The 25,766-nt window shown below is 33.9% G+C and overlaps 1 protein-coding gene across 10 annotated transcripts in view; it reads right to left on the bottom strand.

The window, feature by feature from the left end:
* The window catches only part of tcf7 (transcription factor 7), a 121,668-nt gene extending 96,543 nt beyond the window's left edge, over positions 1 to 25,125 (bottom strand). For 2 of the 10 annotated variants that reach the window (XM_028812825.2, XM_028812834.2), the window contains exons 1-4: positions 24,919 to 25,111; positions 24,606 to 24,823; positions 24,395 to 24,464; positions 21,642 to 21,748 (exon numbers count right to left, since the gene is read on the bottom strand). In XM_028812825.2, the coding sequence (XP_028668658.1) occupies positions 21,642 to 21,748; positions 24,395 to 24,464; positions 24,606 to 24,823; positions 24,919 to 25,060 (537 nt within the window). In that variant the 5' untranslated portion in view covers positions 25,061 to 25,111. Of the gene's footprint in view, positions 1 to 21,641; positions 21,749 to 24,394; positions 24,465 to 24,605; positions 24,824 to 24,918 lie in introns of all 10 variants that reach the window. The other 8 variants (XM_028812827.2, XM_028812833.2, XM_028812831.2 and 5 more) reach the window with 7 other exon arrangements.
* Positions 25,126 to 25,766: the final 641 nt, after the last annotated feature.

Here is a 25,766-nt window from a genome sequence, read left to right as displayed (position 1 = left end):
TTTTGGCTCTTTTTTTGGAAAAAGAAGTCAAATAGAACATAAATCAAAGTGATACCAAGACAGCTACTTGGGAAGTTATTTATACAGAAAAAAAATCTGTTTCACTTCACTGCATTTGTTAAAATTTAACATTAAAATGTAACCACAAAATATTTAAGTATAATTTGTTGTTTTACATATTTATTCAAAGAAACTACACTAATATATGTTTTAACCTTCCAAAGAGGTCCTAGCAGGAATCCCTAAAATAGCCAGCCAATAGAAATAAATTATTTAAAAAGTCTAAAACAAGAAACCTCTTGGAAGATATATTTGGAAGTTTCCTTTTGTCATAGGAGTATGCAAGGAGTTACATTTACATACTTCAAAAATGGAACAATAAATACTAATTTCATGTTGCCTGGATGCTAAAAAGCTATATATACTACAAGGTTCTGAAGTTGGGAAATGGCCTTAATCGGGGGTTGGGGGTGGGGGTAAAAAAAACAAAACAAAACAACATTTAACGGATCTTAAAAAAAGCTTTAAATTTGTTCTCATTTAGAATATGCTAAAGTTTTTTGCCTTTTATATAAATACTGCATGACCAAAACAATAAATGTTTCCATCAAACAGCCTCCTCTTGCCACAGTTCTAGCACTTTGCCTCTCTGGTGACAAGAAATATCATCACTCTATCATATCTCTATTTTCCATGGTAAACCACAGCTGGTTTAACCTCATGTAACTGTACTAACAAAGCAAACAGCTAAAAGCTGCAAATACGACCCTTAAAGTATACTTTAAGCAGATCTACAGATAGGTTGTTACTTTTAAAATTAAAGTAACAAACAACTTTTGGCATTCAAAATGTGCCCACATTGGGCTTTTCACAAACTAATTCTTACTTAATCTTTTCAGACATGGAGGGGAATGTTTTAATACATGTATATTCAATATGAATAATTTAATTTTCATCATATTTTCTTGTAATGTACTTAAATTCTTGCACATAAATGCCACCTTTATAATAGAGCCTGCCTGAAACAATCATCATCATATACATTTACTCTTTGGCAACTCCAGTTAGTACAACAACCAATAAAAATAGCCATTCACCTCTGGGAACTTTTTGCACATCTCTATTAACTTTCAAGTTCACAGTGCTATCAGACTTTTTTCAAAAAGCAACACATTATACATTCACTAAAAAAAATTAGAATTATTATTAAATGTTTTGAGCTAAGCTTACAAATAAAAATAATATTGTGAATTATTTCTCATCTTTTAACCTGATGTAAACTGGATTTAAAAAAAGTGAAAAGGTAAAACAAATTGTAAATAAAAAAAGTAATCATTAATATAAGGATAATAAAAAAAGTAACAAAATCTCAGCCACGTTTAATCAATCAATTTCTCTTTACAGATCTAATGTTCTGCTGTTGATAATTGAGTTTCAATGTGATAATTAAAAAAAAAAAAGGCAGAACCATTCATTTGGGAATAAAATTCTGGAAATTGGAGGTCACAAAGAAGGATTTATAGAACCAAAATCAGTGTGACATTACAAAGTTCCCACAATGAAACACTGCTGGGATGACCTAATCCATTTTTGTTTTCCTACAAACAGCCTTTACTTAATGGACTGAAGGCTTGATTTGAGATCTCTGAACTTGCATACATGTAGGACTGTGCTCACTTTTAGGCTATATTTTCCCCAATAGTATATAGCAAAACTATGTTTAAACCATGTTCTTCCCCACTTAGAAATTTCGAGTTGCATTCTAAAAACAAAATACAGAAAGAAACATTAAATTCAACTTTTTGTTTTGCATCTTATAAGCTAATAAGTAAATATTATAATATTCAACATTATAACCTCTGTCAATTGTCCATTTTCCTAAATCCCCTTTTTCCATCACAGGGAAACTAAAAAGACTAAACCAGACATTCTATGTATGGACTGTGGAGGGGGGAAATAATATCTACTGAAAAAGTAACAAAAAAAACAAGATGGACATGAAAACCTCTACTCAGAACAAAGGAACTGAACAAAGTCCAAATGCTTTGAGGTATTAGTGCTACCCACTGTGTTAATTTGTTACCAGCATACACGTCTTGATTAATATTATTTTAGGCCAAAATACAAGTAAACTTAAGTTAAATTTGTAAATTTTAGAAGTAGTACTAGGGAGCAAAATGACACCTTTTATTGGCTAACTAAAAAGATTACAATATGCAAGCTTTCGAGGCAACTCAGGCCCCTTCTTCAGGCAAGATGTAATACAGAAACTGGAGTTTCCTATGTTTTGCTTGGCTTTTCTCTAAATTTTAGAAGCAAATTTGTTAATCAATGCTGATGCCTACATGCTTAAAATAAAATTATTGACTACAATTTATGTTTAATAAGGTTTTCCAAGAAGACTCAGCAACAGAATAAAATTTTCATTCACTCCGGCTACATTAGACAAAACATTCTCTCTTGCACTTAATGGCAGCTACTTGGCAAGCATATATATTAAAACATTAATACTGGCATCTAAATAAAAGCATTTACATAAAATAAAAATGTCAACTATGAAAGCATGTTAGAGAAAACTGTGGACCGTTAAAATCAAATCACTAGAATTTCAAAATGTAGTAGCTCTTTAAGTATTCAATCCTTTTTGTACACTATGTGCCTAATGTCTCACTCCATGCCTTCACAGATTTCAATGTAAGGACTTTACAGGCAGTGTGCTATTGCCAGACATCTCCCAATATGCACCCACTTCTCAGATCATTGTCACAGAATACAAGCAGTGGTAGGGGTGTGGTGGGAGAGGGGGATGGGAGAATAGGAAATGAAGAGTAAACTAACAGAAAGCTGCTGCATTTTAGACTTTTGTAAAAAAAATATTAAAGTTTTTCCCTGCAAATTTTAAACAAATTAGGTTGAATTATTATAATTTGTATGTAATTTCCTTATATAAAGCAATTTCTGGTTGTGGTGGTCCTCTCAATCTTCTTAGAGGTACTCCACATTGCTGGTGGTGAGGCTGATACGCAGATGAAACTCGTACATAAAAATGTTATAAAAGACAAAATCACATTGAAGGAAAAATGCACAGTTTGGTAGGAAATAAAAGCTTGCTCAAAATATTACAACTTAACAATACACAACTGTTCTCCACAGTTAAGCCAAGAGAAGCACCTATCAAAAGAGGAATCTAGAAATACCCCAGCTTGTAAAGCAAAAAACTGCTCACATTATGACACCCTAATCATTTCTGTACATTTTGCAAAAAAAGATAATAAATATTGTTCTGTGTTAAACATTCTGAAAATCCTAGGATTATATTGGATGAACAACTGTTAAAGATGAGAACAGATTTTTTTTCAATAAAGTTTAAATATTCTTTCCTTTTAGTGCCTGTTTACAAACGTTTCTCCAGAGATAGGCCAGGTGTGCATGTGGTTACCAACTTCTTATTGTTTACTGCAGACTCCCTTCCGCAGTGCTTTGTCTGGTGCTGTTTACTCCTTTAACAGAAAATCAGATAACACTTCTGCACAAGAGACAGCTCTTTGCTGTCCCTCCCATCCCCCATGACTGAAGCTGTCACATCAGAGCTGCTTGTATACAGTACATGTCTCACAAACCACACCATGCATGATCAATGAGATCCAATCTCTGTACCTAACCTTCTTTCACTACAGTACTAAAAAAGATACAGGCTGCTCTGGTTGCAAGACGCATTAAAACCCTACAGGATGTTTATTGAGAGGATGACTTAGCCGAGTTACAGCCACCACGCATGCGGGCTTTGCTATTATTTTTTGAAACTGATAATATGTGGCCCTTTATTTTTTTGTTGTTAAGCAGAAAACAGTACATTTATAAGCACTACTTCAATTACACTTTTTTGGATACTTGTAATAAATAGTAGTGTTTTGGTATATTCTTATTTTAATCATTTTTAAGCAAATCATGGAGTTAACTTTGGGGGAAAAAAAAAACAAAAAAAAAAAAAACTCCCCACTTGCGTTCCAAACTGCTTTCTCCCTGCATTATCTTCCTAGTAGAAGAACCCCCCTCTCTACTCTCCTGTAGACTCCAACTAGATCTCTGTCAAGGAGCAGCCTTTAAACCATACCCTGATATCACCTCCAGTACAATACCCAGAAAAACCCTAATATTTTTAGGCTGCCTTCTAGAGTGCCTCAGGCAGCTCTAGATTTTCCTGCATCCCTGAAGACAAAGGTCTATTAAAAGGGCTAAGCAACCTTGGTTCTTCCAGCGCTACTTTTCCACAATAATCTAGCACTGGTTCTACCTGTATCATAACGAAACCCTTTGCTGCCACCCAATACCCTGGGGTGAGCCTTCATAGTCACTTGCCATTACCAAAACTCATCACTTTCATTAAAATGCCCACAGAATTAATTACTTTCAGTGAACCGTTTATCCACACTGGCACCTTTCAGGGACTCTGCAGTTACCGGTGTGGGCACTGCTTTAAAACGCTCTAACTGTGGGAAACCCACTTTAGTTAGCGAAACTGTGACAAAAGACACTCATACATTGCTCTCCCCTATTACATTGTAAAGTTTTCAAATAGTGTTGTGCCTACAAAAAAAGGAGCACTTTGCCGAATATACGTAAATATATAGCAGAGGCCTTCAAAATCCATATTTAGATATCAATGCAGGGACGGGGTTGTAATTAGAGTACTGTACTCCAAAGCTTAATAGGATATGTTTAGGACAAAAACATGTCCTTGAACAGAATTCAGTTTTTTCCCCCTCAATCAGGGTTCTATCCAGTTCCTCTTCGATGCAGCAATGAATCTCCAACAGAATCTATCAAGGGAGTGGAATTAGGTAGATATACTAGGTTATTGCAGTCTAGCTATTTAAGGGCAGTGGTATTTCAGTCTTGGGTCAAATGACTTTAGGTTAATCTCCACAAACAAATGGACAGCAAGTATACAAACACATTACTCAAGTAAGTAAATAATACTGGAGTCTCTCATAATATAGAAGAATATACATTTCAATTTTCAAGAGGTTTCTCTTGTTAAAATTGAATACATAAAATTAGATAGGTCACTGATAAAATATCACATAAAACATACCTAATCATCATAAGGAACTTAGAATTCTGTCTAAAAGTCAAAACAAGAAATGGGGAGAGATAGATAAATGAAGAATACAAAGTACTTTAAAGGAAGAGAAACATACAATGTACTGTATATTGATAACTTCAGTAATACATATCTCATCTAAGACAGACCTTATTACCATGAACACAAGATATTCAAAGAATCAAATTCAAAATTAAGCTAGAATGGAGTGTTTTTCTGTTCAGTATTGGGTCATGATTATGCTCTATGCTGCTAGAACAGTTTACACTCCAATCCCTTGCATAGCAATAAACTAGATTAAGCAGGTTAAGAAATGAATGGATGGATGAATTCAAGATGCAGAAGCTAAGAATTTTTTAATATTCAATACATGGTATGAAGCATTTCAAAATGTGCTTGTGGAAATTCATTAAACATTTTAAAATAATCAAAATGTAAACTGCAAGTTCTGAATTCCAAATTATATTGTTGAACATGTCCTGCTGGTGGTCCAGTTCAAAATACTGTATAATAAAATTAGTATTCAATTTATAACCAAATGCTGGTAAAATTATTTCTTACTGTTTAGGTTTAAATATAATTTCCACTGCTCATCAACTGTACAGTTTGCACAGTTACACAACAGGGCTGCATTAAATGGCCAGACTTATATTTTGTTTGAATTGTTCTATAGTGTGTTTGTGACATAGCTTACATTAGTCAAACTAAGTGGTTACCCATGAGTGAAAACAAGTGCAACAAGTGACAGGGTCAGTCCATTTTTAAAAATAAAAGACTAAATGACAACAGTTTTCACTTTTCCTCAACAGACAGAACAACAGTACCTGATGTTGTTTTACTTCAAAATTTTACTTACATTCATCAGCCTTAACTGGAAAGGAAAAGCAAGGTTAATAAAATCTTAAATTGGATTTTTTTTTTAACCTGTTGAAGCCTGTAGTTGTTCCACAGTAGTAACCCAATGTGATGGGAAATCAATGATGCCACTGCATTTGGCATATAGCTCAGTGTTGAAAAAATACATACAATGGTATATTCTTCCTTGCCTACCTTGTGCTATAGATGCAAGTTCAGTTGCTGTAAAATTATTTCATTAACTTCAGTAGCATTAGGATCATAACAGTGGCCTATTACAAAAGCCGATAAATATGGTTGTCTATCTGCAATGACCTTTCAATAGACAGATTTGGACATATCTAGAACAGGAAAGATCAACAAGGAAACCATTCTTGAAAGCAATAACTATTTTTCTTCTAAACTTTAAGGCAATTTTGTCTTAGGCTAAATGTATATTAAACTTAAACTGAAGAAAAACATCTTCAAAAAGATATTTCTTCAGAAAAAGAAAACAAGCAAAATGGAAATGTGAAAGGAGATATTCTGTAAACAAGATTCACACTTACAGGTGTGCAACTTCAAAAGACAACAAAAAGTATCCTCAAGGTGAAATACAAAGCAGTAACCTCAAGTATTTTAGCTTTTTATCTCACCGATTTCCTAACCTATAAAATAATGACCAACTGTGCCCTTGGTAAACAATATTGAAATTTTCACCATCAAAAACAGAGTGTTACATTTGTTGTTTCTCAACTTTACAAATATTTTTGTTCAGTTCTTCAAAAGGTTCACAATTATGTTTAAAGACCACTTATCCAACCCACTTTTCTGTTTCATGGTTATCAGGAGCCAATTGTCCATCCTGACAGCAAGGCAGAAACTAACAAAAGAGCTGTTTATCAGCTTTATATATATTTCAGATTTTGTTGTTGTAAAGGAGGAAATCAAGACAAACAATGTCAAACTAGGTAATATGACCTTGTAATCAGAAGAATTATCAGTTAGGTGGAGGGGGGGTTAGTAATAAATTAGACCTAAGACTGAAATACCACAGCCCTTACCTACCTGTAGCTGTGTCAATATGTAACGAATCACATTCCAAATCATGTGCAAAAGCACTCTGAACTGAATCTGGTTAACAATAAATAAAATCTACTTTTTCCCGTAAGAATTCCCTACAAGTTTTTTGATCCCATAATCCACAAACAACCACTATGGAAAAAAAGCTAACAAAAAGATTTATGGTGTCATGACCATACAAACTTTAAAATTCACACATTAAACAAAATAAATAACAGAGTGTTGTCAGACATAGTAGCAATAAAATACTAAATATCTGGTCAACAACCAGATTAAGAAAATGAAACTTGCAGCAAGAAAAACACTGATTACAGACACAATCTTTCTTTAACTTTTTCACTATGATGGCTCAACAACTTAATTCTCTCACTGTATCATTCTATTTATTGAAGCAATGGTTGGACACCAATTGTTATGTGGCTACAATGACGTCTCACAACACATAACATGCAACTCAGCTACCCAGCAGCATGCAGCACCTTTACAACAAAATGGCAGTGAATAGGACTTCAATAAAAATGGACAAACAATAATAAAAAAAAGTAAAACAATTTAAAATGAAATCAAACTCTGACAATAAGAGTTTTTATTGAAAAGTGTATGTCTAGAAATGGACATATAAAAAAGGCTTTACAAATATAGAATACTGTGAAGACTACCTGGACATTTGCAAAAATCAAGACAGCCCTCTCTAATTCATAACCAAACAAAAGCTCATAATGGAGATTACTATGAGGGTAAAAGCAACCTTAAAGATGCTGCAAAAATTTATACCAGAAAGTGGCCCCACTCTGTATATTGAAACAATTTTGTATATGCTACACAACTCTGACCTGAGGTAGGGTGATATTTCTCACACTACTTCTCAGAAAAAGAATACTGAAGACACGCTCACTTTGTTAAAACCAAATGACAAAATATGTTGTAGTCTGACAAGACCAAAGTAAGATCTTCATTTTAAAAGATGCCACAAAAGCAACAATGCTCATCACACACACAAAAAAATGTCAAGCAGTTACAGCATCATTCTGTGGTTAGTTCTATTAAGCTGGGAGCATGACTTTTGACCAAGATACTGTAAATGTCTGTTCTACTATCTTCTTCCAGAAGTAAACAAGAATTTCTCATTATATTCAGTGTCTTGGAATGACCCCATCAGATCCTAGAGCAAAGAAAGAAAAAAAAAAACCTAAGGGGAGCTGTGCAAAATAGCCACTTCTCACAGTTTAATCATTAGTTAATTTGCAAAGGAAAAGTTGAATAAAAATTCAGGTGTGACCAGTCTATCGATGCAAATCCAAATACACCGAGTGCTATAATGAACAAAAGGTACTGTTTCACATATTGCCAAGGTAGGCAATACCCATCCCACACTGTGAGGGGGTGTGGTTGCTAATGCTTTCTTCACTTTACCGCTGCAGTCTTAAAGATTACCAGGACGCCAGCATGATGTCACTTCCTCCACATCCCGGTATGCCCCACCCCTTCTGGAGAACTCCGTATATAACCTGGCTGGCAACCAGAAGTAACTGTTCATTTACCTGTGACTGAAGGAATGAGACTTCCTAATCAGGACCTAGACCTGTCAACTCTTGACTGCATCTAAGTATGGCAGTAGCCACATTGTCTTTAGTTTTGTTTTGTTTTTTTTTGTTTTTTTTTTTTTGTTTACTTGGTTTGAAACATTCTTGATCATTAAACATGGGTTCACCTGGACGGTGCCCCAAAATTTCATCTTGTCCTCTTCATCTTGATGACACTATTGTGCTACCTATCTAAGACAGGCTGAAATCAACGTAAACCTTAGTTTTAACGTTTGCCGTGCACCGTCTATTGAAATGTATTTTGTAGTGCTTGTAGTGATACTATGCACTACAGTACTACCAATGTTTATGATGCACCATGCCTGGGTTATATACCATTTGGTATGGAATTCGTAAAAGCAGTGTTAATGTTTGTGATGCTCCATCTATTGAAATGACAAATGCATTTTATAAATAAAAATGTTTCTGATGTGGCATATTTTGGAATGGCAGAGACTTAGCAACTGCATGGACACAGACATTTATCCTTTTATTAAGACAGTTAGACATGAGTGCGCACTCATACACACAGTCACACCTTTGGTTATTGTCTACTAATTGATGTTTCATCTAACAATGCAGTCAACTTTAGCCTCTATATCATAGCATAATTGATCAGAGAGAGAGAGAGAGAGAGAGCGAGAGAGAGAGAGGAAAAAAAAAACGAGAGAAGCCAAATGCAGAAAAAACGATTTAAAAAATTCTCATCTCATGATCATATATTATAAAAACCAACCCATTTCAAGCCTTAAAACATAGAATTCAAGTTGAATATAGGCATTAATTGTTAGCATTGATTTAGTCTATAATATCTCAATTATCTGAAAATAAATTTAAAATTATCAAAATTTAACTTTGAAAAATGAAATACCATTTAATCTTCTGTGCTGTTTAGTTCTTATCCTACCACATCACTGTCACCAAACTGTCCAGAGATCACAGTTAGATGAAATCTGAAGGATACAATTATCTGAACTCAGAGGTGCAAACCTCTCAACAGGACCCCTAACTAGCTAACCTAAGTCACAGCTGTAACTTGATATCCAGCTAAGATGCTTCACTGACACAATCCCAGTCCAAAAAGATTAAACTTTTCGACCTACATTTTAGAACACACAAAAATCAAATGGTACATGATGCAACCCTGAAACCCTATACTCTAATGGCCCTTTCACAAAAATACAATGGGTTACATTGCCATAATCCCTCTAAAGATGCACAAAATATGTACTTAAGACTTCCAAAATCCCATGCCTGCATAACAATCTGTCCCTACTATGACCTATATTTGTACAACAAAGAATTGCTCCTATTGCTCCTCCTACGTTCCAGGTTCAAATGTATAACTGACTTTCCATCGCTTGCGCTTCAAAAATATGTTCTCCTAAGGAGGCCAAGAAGTCAGGAGAGGAGAAATGCCACCTTCACTAATCTAGCCTTAATGTGCCTTACCTTTCAGTCAAGATTAGCAAGGCCCCTTAAATGAAGATTCTTAAGCATTATCCAATATGAATTTCATTCAACCCCACAGCCTTGCCAGTTAGGAACATTTAACTACTTCAGTGACTTTAGTATCAGATATTTCTGAAACTGGAATGTTCAGATGATTCAGGAATACCCCACACACTCCCCCCAGATTGTGAAGTGATTTTCTAAAGCATTTTTTAACTCTGTATTTAAATGTATAAGAAATGGTAGTGTGTAAATATGTAAAATAATAATTGACTGAATACATTAAGAGTTCCTCTAATATGCAGTACACGTGGACCTAAACTGGATAATGTATTAAGATAATTCATGGATAAATGGATCTTTTCCAAAACATATTATGTACATCTTCCACAACAAACAAAAGTATGATAGTGAGTAAGCAGTCATGGAGAAATAAACAGCCAGAACATCTTTGCTAAAAAATATATCTATTGTTGCAACAAGCTCTTCCCATTAACACATTCACAAATTAAGACTTATTGTCCATCACTTTTCACAACAGTGCTGCTGTTCATTACTGTTTAATCCTACCAGCTAATTATTTAAACATAATTATATATTAGATAAATTATTACAAGGCCTTCCCTCATCTAATTATGAATACAAAAAAATTTGTTAGAAAATATTTAAGTTTTGCTCTTCAGGATGCCCGCTTTCATTAAGAAAAGAAAAGCATTTATTTTGAAAATTAATAGGACAGTTTCTAAATTCATGAAAACCAGTCCTAAAACAAAATGCGACATCACTATAATCAAAATGCTTCACAACAGTATTCAATGCTGAGAACTCCAGATACATAAAGATATGTTCCAGTGCTCCAAACAAAAAAGCCCTCTAGTTAAACAGCCAACCATCATTTCAAACATTATAAATGCAAAAATAATTTCTCCCTCAAAAGATATATACAAAGACCTTGTTCCTAGAACTATAAGCAAACTTATTTTTAGAAAAGAAATGGTTTCCAGTTGGCTCCAAAGCACCATTGGGGGAAAACCACATTTAAACAGACATTCCAAAACATTTCAAAAGGGGCCAAGGAGCATGGTTGGGCTTGAAAAGTTCTGTTTTAACTGATTATTTTCTTGTGCCTGTTGCTTGCAGTGCCACCTTCAGCACAGATAACTTAATGCCACTTTCAATTTTTTTTTTTTTTTACAAAATAGAGGCATCTGTGTTTAAGAGACACATGGGTTAAGGACTACACTTAAAAATTTTGTTTAATTAAGGTTAAAAATTTATTTCAATATTTAAATATGTATTTTTAAAAAACATCAGTATGAGTTCATAGCAATAATTTTTCACACCACTATTCAACTGAAGGTTTTAGCTAAATCTATATATTACTGTAGTCAAAATAAGACATTAAATCCCCTATATAAGCCGGATGAACTACATTGGCTTTGTGTACACTGCATTATTATTCTAAATAGCCTACGCTTCCCTTAAAAATAGCTAAATTAAAACACCACAGACTACCCTTATGCTGTTTCAATCAAGAAAACATGTAAAATCTTTTGAAGTCTGAATTCTGACTGTTCCAAAGGCTTGGCACACATTTGCCAAGTCTAAAGAGATCTTCACCAAAGAACAAATGCTCAGTTAAAAAAATAGATAAAAGACAAAGATATAAGCAAAGGCTGTTGAAATGGCATGAAGACAAAATAAAACAAATTAAGGAAGCAGGAGGCTCATGAGTGCATGATAAAAGACAAACAAAATCAGTTACCACACTACAAATTCTTCATATATACTGTATATCACATCAGTAATGGAAAGGAAGACAGCTACTAAATCATATTTAAATTTAGACTGACAGCTGAATAAAGAGGCTGAATTTTAGAAAAATGTTCATTAAAAGTAACCCACCCCCAGTTCAAATTAAAGAGTATGTATTTTCAGCAAACAATACTTCATGTGTTACCCATCTAAAAAAGTTGAAATAACCTGCAACAACATATAAAACTTTACAATATATATCTCAATATTCACACTGACTTTACTATGTTGCACAAACTTTTTGATCACACAAAAATGAACTGAACTGAAGTGATGAAATTTCATGTACCTAATGAGCAAAGGCCTTTAGGGGAAAAACAATAAATACAAGATATTTGTGCTGCATTATTTCCTCATCATTACTTTTTTTCTTTGCAGAAATGAATGAACAGACAGACAGAATATTAGGGAAATAAAAAAACAAACAATACAAAGAGAGAGAAGTAGCATTTGTAACAGGCAATCACATATGGTATATTTTCCAAATACTCCTTGCTTTTTAGTGCCACAAGTCGTTTTTAAGAAGAGTTATCATCTCTTGCTTTAAGTGTTCAAATGAAGTACCCTGTAGTGTTCATTTTTTTTTTCTGCCCTAATTAGTGGATCCCACCAATTGGCAAGAACAAACAAGAAAGAGACCTGGTAACATTTAAGGTTAAAAAAATAACACCCTTAATTTTAAACTGGACAAATCTGAACATGCTATTCTAACCTACCAGTTAAACATCTCACCCCTTCCCACTCCATCAATGCCAGGAAAAAGATGCAGCAAAAATACAAGGTAACAAATAAACTTAAATAGCTGGTTTACTGTATACAGGGCGAGTCAAAATTATGTTAACACTAATGGTACTGTTATGTAAATACTTGTATACAATATTTGTGGACAATTTGCACATATGGTACATGTGTTGAACATGATGGCGAACAGGCTGTGACATTCCTGTAAATTCCTTGCACATACGAAGTATGTTTTCTGAATAAATTGTTTCCGCCATTCAAATGTTAACATAATTTTGTCTCACCCTGTATTTCTAAAGTAAAAAGAAAATCTATTGTACGGCATGGCCAGTGGTAGGTTATCAATGCTTTCTAAAATATTAACTAATAAAATATGTATTCTTTTAGATAAATTACAAATATTTCAGCTAATACCCCACCAATACATGTGCATTTTATTTAAATCACCACCTTTCCAGTTGTAAAGTTTTCATTAACATTCACACAAGGGTGCTCCTCAAATTCTCACTATAAAGAGTGCAAGATGTAACAGTTGTGTTTTCATTAGTGTGTGTGTGGACGGTAGCACCCATGGTGTCATTCTGTCAACTTCAAAACCAAAAAGCCCCAACCTCCACCTCACTTTCAAAATAAAAAACAACATCATTGAAGGTAATGATGCAGAATGAGATACAACTACAACAGATACTTAGGAAAAGGCATACTGAACCATATCTAATTTGATTTGATGATCAGCCAAATATGCACTACAACATGAGCAAAGTTTAGTGAGAAGTATAGTATCAAAGTTATCATTTGCAGGCTCTTTCCAGTGTTTGGTTAATCATACAAAAATAATCAAAGAGAAATATGCTAATTGCATTATCTTTACTTTCCAGGATTAATTATCTGAGTTTTATTATTGCGTGCTTTGTAAAGCATGTATGGCCAAGTGCTTTGTGGAAACAAAAAAAAATAAATAAATAAAAATAAAGATTGACTGACGTATGCAAATATTTCAGAAAATGTAACCATCTGTAGGATATATACTAAATGTTGACAGTCTTTCTAAATAATATAGAAATAAAAGTGCTTCCTAAACAATTGGACTTATATGGCATTAGCAGATTTCATAGGTTATCACTAATACTCTAAACAATGCTAAAATTTATATATGGTGTTCAATTATTATTCTAAAATAGCCTGCCCTTCTGTTAATTACCTAAAATATTCATCATAAAATTGATCAGTATTTCACTGGTGGGGTTAAATAAATGTCTTTTAAAAAGGTGCAATTACAGACCTTGGAAAAAAATATATTTTGAAAATGGAGTAGTGGCAAGTGGACAATAATATATGGCATTTTCAATAATCCACTTAAAATAAAACTTGAAATATATTGCATTCATTAGACAGTGAAATTATATTCTATGGGATAGATGGTACTAGTTCAATATAAAAACACGACTGTACTAAGGCATTCCTTATTTTACAAGCGATATTCACTGATTACTCTTGAATCTGGTCATTTTACTACCTTTTCTGATCTTGACTTTGAGATTTTAACCTAAATACAGACACATAATATGGGAGATAATCAATGCACTATCTATTAAAATCATCATCCTTTTCATGTTTTATACCAACAAAGATGATGCAAGTAGGATTTAATGTTGTTTTCAGGTTAATAAAACAAGCTACATAAAATGAAATATTTCATTCAAATACTTATATTTACTATTCTGTGCAATCATTTTTGCATGCCAACACCTCTAATAAGGATCCTATATGCATAAAACTACATAAATTTTAAGATTATGATTCACTATGATAATACGTGATAGATGGTTTTAAAATGGTTCTTTTGGTAGCAGTTAAACCTAACAATAAAAAATGTTTTTTGTTTTGGAATTCGCCAACATAATCAGAATTTACCAACATATTCAGAAGATCATTAGTTTTACAATGCATTATTACTTTTTAGCCCTGGTCTAGACTTGTTTTTAATTTTATAGCAGCTGAGCTCATAACCAATAATTGATTTATTTTCCGAAATCGAAATTTCCACCACAGGGTCATATGGCACTGGAGCCTACCCCTAGTGAATAATCCCTTTATAAATTTTCCTTATTCTAAGCAACGTATAAATGTATCACAGTGCCTGTGGCACCAGGTGAGGAATCACATTTAAATGAACAGACTACACAACTGCACAACATTCCCTACATATGTATTAAGTCTGCACATTTAGTGAAACTCTTATTCTACCAAACACAGGTGCTGCTTAGATTCAAATCCTTTCTGATTAATTCTAATCTAATATGAGAAATCCATGGTACATGTAATGAACGCATAACATCTTTAACACAGTGTTCTTAACTACACAGTTAATTCAATCAGTCTCTGGGATGGTAAAAATAATACTGTATGCAAACCATTGGTCTTGACCTGTCCCAAGTAAAATTATACTTTTAAAAGTGAAACCTTTAGTGGGTAAGTTACAGCTGCCACTTCAATAGACTTATTACACTGACTTCGCCACATTGATCTCCTACCTGTGGTTTGTCTCCTTACTCACAATGAAATATTCTATTGTTTAAAAAAAAAAAAAAAAAATTACACAACACACATAGAAGGGTGGAGTTTATTAGACAATCAAAGCATGAAAATTGTACAATGGAGAAGTGATAGATTCTACAGAAAAGGTACACATTAATACCTTCAGATTATAGTTACACTTCTTTTAACATTTTTCAATATACACCTGGCAGAGATTTTATTATTGAGCCACAATTAAAATAGATGAAAACCTTAATAAATGGATAAGGAACTTGCCTTAAAATAATCTGTAGGCAAAAAGTGTCTGGCCTCAAATAGGATTTTTGTGATATCTATGGCTCCCATCTCAGCTGCCCTTAAAAAGTGTGTTCTGGCATTTACAAAACATTTTCATAGTAGTTAGTTTGTTGTATAAGTATCTTAAAACCTCTTATTTCTATCAGTTTATAAATATTTAATTTTAGTTTTAAATACCTGTTTACATTGCTTGCTTAGTATAAACTGTACGATCGCATATTCAACGTACAGGTAATGGTTCTCAATATTCCAGTACTATGCTGTAGTATTCTTTCTAAAAAACTCAACTCAAGGTTCCAAAAAATATAATTCTGTCCCAAATTAAAATGCAGCTGTAATTTATTAAATCTAAGCAGCAACATTTTTGTTGTACCGAGTCATTAATTTTACAGTACTGTGAATATTTTATAAAAAAAAAAACAAGGATCAATTATTTTGTCCAAGATATTACCAGGACACAATTGTGCATATAAAAATGACAAGAAATCCTTAAATGTTTAAATTGAATCATTTACTTTATTACCTCCTTAAAAGGATTAAAGTTTTTTGATTAAATGCTACCTGGAACAATCTAGGCAGTACTTCACCCATATTTCTTAATCGTTTAGACTTCATTCATTACATATTTAAAAGTGTGCTCTGTATCAGTTTATTTCTGAAAAGGTCAAAAAATGAAATAATTAAATCAAATGTTGTTCTACAGATACTGATACTTTGCTTGAAAACTGATCTGTGAATTCTATTTTTGTTTAGTGGTATAAATACTATTTAGTTTATATTTCCCTCCAATATTTGCTCATGCCATTCTGTTTTCGATAGTCTGTCTGTAATACTGTCCTTGAATAACAAGCAGTTAATTGGACAATAATCATCATTTTTCATGCCACTTTTAATTTAGAAGCATGTTCATGAAGTGTAAAATACACCATGAATATTTCTGCCATAGCTACTCCTTATTGTTCTAGTTAAGAATGTAGACTTTCACTGATGAAGCACTTCGTGATGCTTTACAGACAATCTATGTAAACAAATATGCATTTTACAAGATCATTTATGTACAGTAACTTCACAAAATCCAAATTTAAATGACTGTACATAATGCATATAAACATTTATGAATATTCTATCCATTAAAATACACTTTTGCCTGCAACAGTTAAACATCATCTCTTGGATATTGCTTGATTACTAGTTAACTACCTTTTACATAGAAAGTAAACTTCTTAAAGCACCTCGCCTAGTGCATTAGGGTTTGGTTTAATAAAATTGCATCAACACTTTACTCTATCGTAAAACAGTGAGCTGTAACCTGGGAATGCAGAATCTGTTTCTTTGAACATAATTAACTCATTGATCCAACAGACCATAAGCTTTTAGAACTAGGCATTACTGAATGCTGAAGTCATACTGTTACTCTCAGCTCTCATTTTACAGTTATTCCATTCAATACAATATCTCATTCAGATTTCTGAATTAAGGTAATAGCACATGTAATAAAGTATAGATCTCACAATCAAGTCGCAAGAAGGATTAATGCTAAAAAAAGTACTATATTCATAACACAATTGTTGGCTGTTCAGAAATGGTACTGAATCCTACATTGAGCTGATAAACACTTTAGATTCCAACTGCTTAACTTTCTTCTAATTTCTATTTAAAATGGATACAAATTAGAGTTGTTGCAATAGCTTTTACTTTCTCCTTCACCCTTATCTATAAAAAGAAAAATGCTAAAAAAAAAAAAAAAAAAAAGTGTTTGCTTACTTTCTCTCAAAAGTTAAATGCTCTCATTTGTCAAGCGCATGCTGGACACATCTTTCACACCACCAATTTACAGAAAGGTAGCTAAAAACACCAAGTTTTAGCATATTCGCAAGTAAGTGATAAAAGGCTAGTTACTGAGGAATAAAAAGGGTAAGGAAACAGAGCAACTTAAAAGTCAAAAATACAACTAAAATTTTCACATATAAAATTCTAAGTGCCACAGTTTTCCTTACTATTTCTACAATAATATTACAAACTAAAAAGGTCTCAAATTGAAATAGTAGACAGTTTCAAAACCTATTTACTAACTATTTTACAGGAAGGCAAATTCTATTTCAAGCAGACCTTGGTCATTTTACAGTGTTTTTTTTTTTTTTTTCTTTAAAAAAAAAAAAACCCACACACAACACTCTGGGATGGGGCTTGTTTTGAAAATCACTAAATAAAACACATTTATTAAAGGATATCTGGCACAAACAATGTTTTTAGGCACATTAATAAAATATGCAGCTTGTAATAATATATTAAAGAAATGACTACACAATAAGATAGAATGCATGGCATTCTGTATTTAAGTACTAATAAAGTTTATTTCCTCATGAATAAATACAATTTTATTTAACTTGGAATCAGCAAAATAAAAGCAACTTAATGCATCTGTATTACCATTTCCCACATCTTAGTTAAAAAATTAAGACAATCAACATTTTTAAAGAATGTCAACTCTGCTTAAATACTAAAGCACATGACATTTAAAAACAGCATGTGTTTAAAAGTCAGTGGTATTGTATTTCTTCAATAATTTGAGTGTGAATTGCAGCTTCTTTGTTCTAGACTTGATTGTCTGTAGTATTGGGAATCTTGCTGTTAGTATCAGTCACAAATATTTTCTCAATTCCTCCTGATAAAACTGGTGACCACTTGAGGTCTTTAAACCTTAAACAGAGTAGTATTCTTCAGAGTAATTACAGTTCACTTTGAAGTAACAGCATGGAGAGTGAAACACCCAGCTTTGAAAATGTCTATCAAAGTTAAATATTAAAATGATAATTTGATAAACTAAAGGATTTTGTTCCTCCGGAATGACATACACATATACTTTGTTTTTATTTGGTAGACCTTCAATACATTGCTTTTGTCTTAACATATTTGGTCTAATCCCTCCCATGTAATCTTATTGCTTCTAAAAATAAACACTTTTAAGAAATACAAAATTTGTCTTGTATGTTTTAGAATAGTAGGTTGAGTACTAAACTGAAAACAAATAAATATTTTTTTCTTTCCTTAAGATGGTTTGCCTTATAAACAGACTGAAATGATGAAAATCAAAGGCTGAAAGTTACATCAAGAAACAATAACTTACTCTTACTCTGAACATTCACTCAGCTTCAGATATTAAAATAATATAGACTAAATCAGAACATTTTTAAGAAGCAAGTACCAAGCTGGTATTAAAACCCATTATAAACAAAAATGGTTAGAAGTGTAGATATGCCATTGTAACACTATATACAATCCTTCATAATTAATCAAACAGTTGATTTGTGAAGTCCTTATACTGACAAATTAAATTGTATATATAGGATTATGAAATTACAAAAATATCTAACAGCTAATTATGTTATCTTTATCTTGTTGCAGGCAGATTTTCTGCTCTGATAATGAAAACTAAATTTTAATATATCACACATTCTAGCAAAGTATCTGGACTTTGGGAGTAGCAGAACCATAGACTGGGCATACTATTCTCCTATGCACAATTGACCATTAATGATTACAAAGTTTTTGCCATGAATTTTTATAGCTCAGTTCAAACTTTGACCATTAGGTAGTGGTGGTGGTGGTGGCAGAGGCAGTGAGAAGACAGTATCTCAAAAAAGCCTCACCTGGTGCATTCAAACTGCAAAAGGTTTAAGTAACAATTTTGGTCCTTATTTACCATCTATGCTTAAGAAAAACAATCAACTCTGGGGATACTATCTACACCAAAAATTATAATTACTAAAAAAGCTTGACAGAAAAAAGGGTGGGGGCAGCAAAACACCAACTACAAAATTTAAATACACTCAAACACAAAAGTATATATAGTGCTTTCAGTAACATATATGAACATACATAGAAACAAGTTGCAATATAATCCAAGATAAATATACCATAAAAGGGTTAACATATAGATTTGTTTTTACAATTTTCACATCATAGACCCCCTGCAGGTATACCATTAAACATGCATGAGCCACGGTGAAATTTATTCACTATTACAAAAACACAAAGAGTGCTAAGTAAAATACATAATTTATGGCAAATGATTTTCATAGATTTTCTTAAAGCAGGAAAACACAATCCTTGTCTAAAGTGCTACTTTCTTTTATTATTACATTCTTGCCTGCTATTGTGAATTTGTATCTAATCAATTTTATATGGTCAAAGCTCTGCTGGAAACTGATGCTATGCAATTTACACATACAGTCATCACCACTGAGACTTAACTACTGATATCCTATGGCTTTCACGTTAGTACAGAGCGCAGACTAAATGGACACAAATAGACACCAAATTATTTAAGTTTTCCATGAAACACAAAGTAATTTGAGAAACTACATTGGTAGTACCATGTTGCCTAAAATAGTTCTCATACTTACAATTTCATTTATCTGGGCATGAATCATTTATAAAAGAATTATGGCAAAAGAAAAAAAATACCAGAAGTACTACTTCTCAGCAACTAGTAAGTAACGCAAAGACTCAACTAAAAAAGTTTAAAGGAAAAACAAAACTGAAGAATCTACCAACAAAGTTACCTGTGAATTACTGAATTGTCCCTCACTGCTGTACATCGCTCCTGAACTGTAAGCTGTTTGATGCATTAATTAGGAAACCATGAAAACAAAAAGGTTTAACCAGGAACTAATTAGAGTTTTATAGCTTGCATCTGAGTGGGTTGGGTTTCAGCTTCATACCTTTCATGGATATTCCGGTTTACCACAGTTGCTTTAGTTGAAATGGTACAAACAGAAGTGTCTCAATATTTGACACAGAATGGATCATATAGTTTTTAAAAAAACATCAAGTAAGCCAACAGGCATATATGGTATTTACCAAAGTATTTAGATTAAAAATATTACTCCATACAAAATACATAAATCGCAAGCACTTTTTGACTTTTCTATAAAAGTACTAGTCTTCAAAAGTATTTTAAAAAATAAGTTCATCTTTAAAAGTTAATTTCACTAACAGCACACATCAGTTGAGCAGCACAGGGAACCCGCTTATACCAGTTGTGGTAATAAATAACCACTTTCTGAGTAACAGAAGTAGATTATCTGTTGGAGACATGCAAACTTAGAAACATTTTAAAAGGGGATTAAGTTAACAAAAAAAGGGGGGGGGGGGGGAATCTGAACTCTGAAAACAAATGGTAGTGGCAGTTATATTATTATGCATGTATATGGTTTTCAGAAATGCATACATATCAGATTACTTAACAAGCAATATACAATTTATTGACCACATACTGAAATATTAAAACATGCAATAGTTTGGAAAAAAAAAAAAGAATGATTAGTAAAACTTTCACTTCTATGAATTTACATTTTTTTCTTCTTAATAAAAGGAAAGCACACTAGGGAAAAAAGAGAAGAACCTATTACAAAATATAACACTTGGATGCTTAAAACAGCTAGCCTAAATTAAAATATTCTAAATGGATGCAACTGCATATATGCTGTTTTTTCCTATCTGCAAGTGCACAAGAGATCATCAGATCTACACCTGAAGTATAAAAGAGGTCAGAGCTTATCAAAATAAATTTCTTAGGGCTTTCTATACAAACATATTCTCAAAAGCATATAAAGATCAACATTTTTAAAGGGGCATGCAAAGAGAAGACTGATAAAGTAAAATATATCTGAACTTAATTTTAAAAAGAATTTAGTTAACAAGACAGTTCTCACTATTTTTCAAAAAAGAACAATTAAGCATTACTTCTACTTAAGAGTAGCAGTTTATGCTTATTAATTTCTTCATGATTAAAAGGAACTATTTCTTCCAACATAACAACATTTACTCCGTTTTATACAAAACAAGAGCAGCGTTTCCTTTTATGTATGCTTTTCCATGGGTCTCCACAAATCAAGGGTACTTCATTGCATACTTTAAAACAGTAATTTAACAGAACTTTAAGATTCTGATAATGAGAACAATCCAATTTTATCTGAATCACTTCTGGAGTTTTCTACCCTACCTTTCTTATAATCATAAAAATTATCCAAAAAACAATGTGATGATCTATTAATATTTATTAAAGCAAACTGTGATTCACTTTCATATCAGTACCAATGCTGCCAAGTGTTATTTAAAATAAAACACAAAAAGTGGAGAGGAGGGAAAAAAAAAAACAAAAAAAAAAAAAAACAAACACACACACTTACAGATGGAGACATGGATCCATTTGGAAGGTATGGATCTGGGAGCATCAAGAAGGGGTATCCTGAATAAGGTGATGTTTTGTACATTCCACCATCCTGATGCTTTGACACTTAAAGACAAAAGATTCAGAAACAAATGAATTAACACAATCATACAGATAAACATTATTTCCAGCATCCTATATACATAAACAGCTTTGTACTTTCATCCAATTAGGGAAGCATTTTATTATTAAAAGGATTTCACTACCACATATCACTTTATACCTCAGACATACATTGACACGAATCTACTGATGTTCAGGACATGCTTAAATGGTTTATATTTAGATACCAATATTTCTACACATACGTACAGGCCTCCAACAGTCACCCTTAGGCATACACACTCCAAAATATCAGAGTTTCTATGCTCTGTAATGAGTGCATCTGGAAATGCTTAAATTCAGAATAAGTTTCAAGAAATGAAGCAAATGATAACTCAGTTGTGCTTCAGCTACACATATTTAGTTTATTTCTCAAAAGAAGCGTGGCTCCCAAAAGTCTTATCCAAATTAATGGTTGTCAAACTATATATATGGGGAGTGGGACAGAGAGGTTAGTTTTGTTCAGTGAGATAAATAACTCAAAAAGATGATAACCCATGCCACAAGGCCATCACCTAAAATAACAACTAATTGGCTTGCTCATCAAAAAAGGGAATACACTGTCCACATTTTCAGTGTAAATGTTCTTTTTCCGTTTTTCCAGAAATGGTAAATAAATAATGCACCACAAATTAGATAAATTCTTTCAGGTACACTATTTAGATGCTTAGGTTTGGGATTACTATGGTTATACTTTGATATGTGATCAAAGACTAGGCTTCTAAGCCTTTAAAGCTACCAATGAATTAAAAAAGAGTCTGCACCTTTAAATGAGAATTTCTAACAGGTTAGAAATTCTTTTTAAATAAGTCGGGAAAGAGAAAGCAATTTTCTTTGCAAACACTGCAATTTAACATTTTCAGATATGTTACAAACGGCTGTAACAAAAGGTATTCATCAATCCAATCATCTATTTTACACTATTTTTTATTGTAATCCAGGGTTAAGGGTGTTATTTTAGGGGATTCTACTTTGAAAGAATCGTATTCACAAGACAGCCTCAAACCCAAATAGGAATCCACTCCATGCATTGACATGCAGAAAACAAAATCTCACATAACTCACATGAAAGTAATTTTGAGACACTAACCCAAACTACCATCCCTTTGCACTGTAGCAAAAAATGATTGCCTCACCTGAATAAGAAGCCAGTTTTGCCACCAATCAAGGGCCATAAAAAAAACAAACACATGTACACACAAAGGACACGCCTCATGGGAAAATGTAACATTTCAGTTCAAGGATGTAGAGCTCTTGATTAGACACTGATTGCCCTTTTAGTCTACTAACCCAGTTACAACCCCAAAATCAAAGCAGATAGTGAACAGGTATTGGCTCAGTAGCCACATCCCCAAGGCTGAGACTGGACAACACTTATAAACTTTATCCCAAACCATCGAAGAGACACACCTGGCTGGCTGTACTTTTCAGACTCATACCAAGGATTTATTTTTCTTCGATTTTGAAAAAAACACAACTTAGACCATGTTTTTAATCAGGAAACTTTCCTACTCAGGCACATCAGCCCAGAGCCTTCATGAATAGTGGCCTTGGGGTAGATGCGACAGTGAACCATACACTGCCAGCTTATTAAATTTTCCAATGTACCATGGAGCCATTACTACCAAGTAGTAACAATTGTTTACAGTATATCCTAATTAGTTCTTTTTGATCAGTAGGCCAGTGTAATCTAGCCCTGTCAGTAAATGTCAAGTGCAGTTAAAAACCTACAACACGGTAACTTTAAGGACAGGTTAAGAGTATATTTTCTTGGTTCGATCTACTTTTATTCAGTCTTACTAATGTGGTTTGTCTTGAAAACTCCTCACCCTACAGTAACAATGGCCGACTCTGCAGCTAAACAACATCCGTTAAACGTTTGCCCTACTACTTGAAGCACGTTTTGCATAACGTGAACGTGTTAATTGATAAGTCTCAATTAGCATCTTCATATGAGTCTGTAGCATAATTTTACACAGGAGTTAAAAAAAAAAAAGAACACAACAACAATCCTGTGACCCTTGGCCTATTTATTACTGACGGTGTCGCGTTGAATACCTAACTTCTGCTAAACATGGGCATCAGTGTCGCATCACACGAACCTGTGGTTCTTGTCACTTACTGTAGTGGCCGATTTAAATACAGACATCGGAGCGGAAGGGTCTAACATCGTTTTTGCGGGTTAACAAATCTCATTTCCTGCTACGTGTAATCACTAAAACTTAGAACGCATTACGGACACCTGCTCTGCCAGACACATGCCGAGTACCAAACTGGGCGTTCGGTCGAATCAAACGGAGAGTTCCGTCAACTCGTAACGACCCTGGACCGTACCTTATCACTTTTGACTGATCTTCATTTTTTTTGCAACCAACTGTGTGAAAGTGGAAAGGGGGGTAACATACTGACTGTGACCCACTTTCCCCCTCCCTTAAATCTTCAGTCAAGCACATCACTACGCGGCCAAAACACACGCGTGCTCCACGCTAGGGTTGCGAGCGGCGTATCGCGCCGCCAAGCGCGCCAGATGAAGCCCAGTGGCTGCCGTCCGCACACGCGTCGGCAGAAGTTTATTTTGGCCGCACTGCGCTACGTCTCGCCTCTACTCACCATCCTCCGACTGTTCCCTGAGTTTGTCCGTGTAGCCCCTCTCTTCATCATGATGCGAACGCCTCACTGCCTGTGAAATCCAGGTGGAGAAGAAAACAAGTTTTAGACGCGAAAGAAAGAGGGGGAAAAAAAAAATCGGCGGCCGCGACTCTTTTAAAGAGTAGAGAGCACGCCGAGAATCACTTCGGAACTGAACAGCATTGCGGCTCACCCCCTGATCAGCTGCAGCGTGTGGATTTTGACTGATCTCGGACTCGTTGACCAGAGACGACTTCAGATCTGCTAAATCCCTCTCCGTGAAGGCATTTTCTTGTATCTTCTCCTCTTGTTCCCCTTCGTCTTTGAAGGGGATCATTTCATCATTCGCCCCGAGATCATCACCGCCGCCGCTGTTCAGCTGGGGCATTTTTAAAGGGGGGCGGATGGGCACTGAAGAACAAAACAAATTACAACAGTTGGAATCGGAATGATACCAAACGCCGAAAAGTTGCTCCTTTTAAAATTTTCAGTGAATGAAGGCTAACCTTGAAAATAAAGCCTAACAAAACAAGTCAAAACAAAAAAAGTTGTTACGCCGAGAAGTGATTCCTCACAGTGAAAGTATTGTAGCCCAGCAGCAACAAATAGTGCATTTGTGCTGCAATACAAGGCGAAGGCTCGCAACATCAAAGAGCGCCGCCCGATGATTGACAGCTACAATGACTTGTTGGGGGTTGTTAAGAGTTGCCCGCTCTTAAAGGGACAGGTCGTTATAATAAAGAGCGACATAAACGGGAACCCCCATCCATGGCAGCCAGTCTTTAAATATTCTTTGAAATTCTTAAGACGTCACGGTATTTTTTGTTTGTTTTCTTTTCATAATGATGACGGTAAGAGAGATTATCATTTAGTTACACTGCTTTTTACTTGCTTGCTTCTCTGCCTGAGACTTACTGTAGTCTGCATCCTGTTCGTTAATGAATAAATAAAACAGTCACTTAAGGACTGAAAGGACTGAAATATGAATATGCAAGTTAATAACTTTGTATCTTTATCCTTGTTTTCTTTTTTCAGTGTATGAATAACATTTACTGTTTTCTTTTTTCACATACTGTAAACGCTTACACAGCCCTCAGTAACTTCATTATATGTGTATCTATTTGCAAAGCTTTTTTGTTAACAATAAAGATTGGTTGTTCTTTTATCAAATAATCCATCCATTCATATTCTTGGCTCATTTATTTAGAGCAAGGTCTTGGGGCAGCTGAAGCCTACCCTAGCAATCATCAGGCACATGGCAGGAACACTGGGCATGCACAAGGGCCAATTTAGAAACACCAGTTTACATAACTGGCATGTCTTTGGACTGTGGGAGGAAACAGGAGCATCAGGA

The sequence above is a fragment of the Erpetoichthys calabaricus genome, chromosome 11 (assembly GCF_900747795.2).
Source record: "Erpetoichthys calabaricus chromosome 11, fErpCal1.3, whole genome shotgun sequence".
Classification (NCBI taxonomy): domain Eukaryota; kingdom Metazoa; phylum Chordata; class Cladistia; order Polypteriformes; family Polypteridae; genus Erpetoichthys; species Erpetoichthys calabaricus.
Note: the sequence above shows the minus strand (reverse complement) of the source record. Positions and strands in the feature narration are given on the sequence as shown.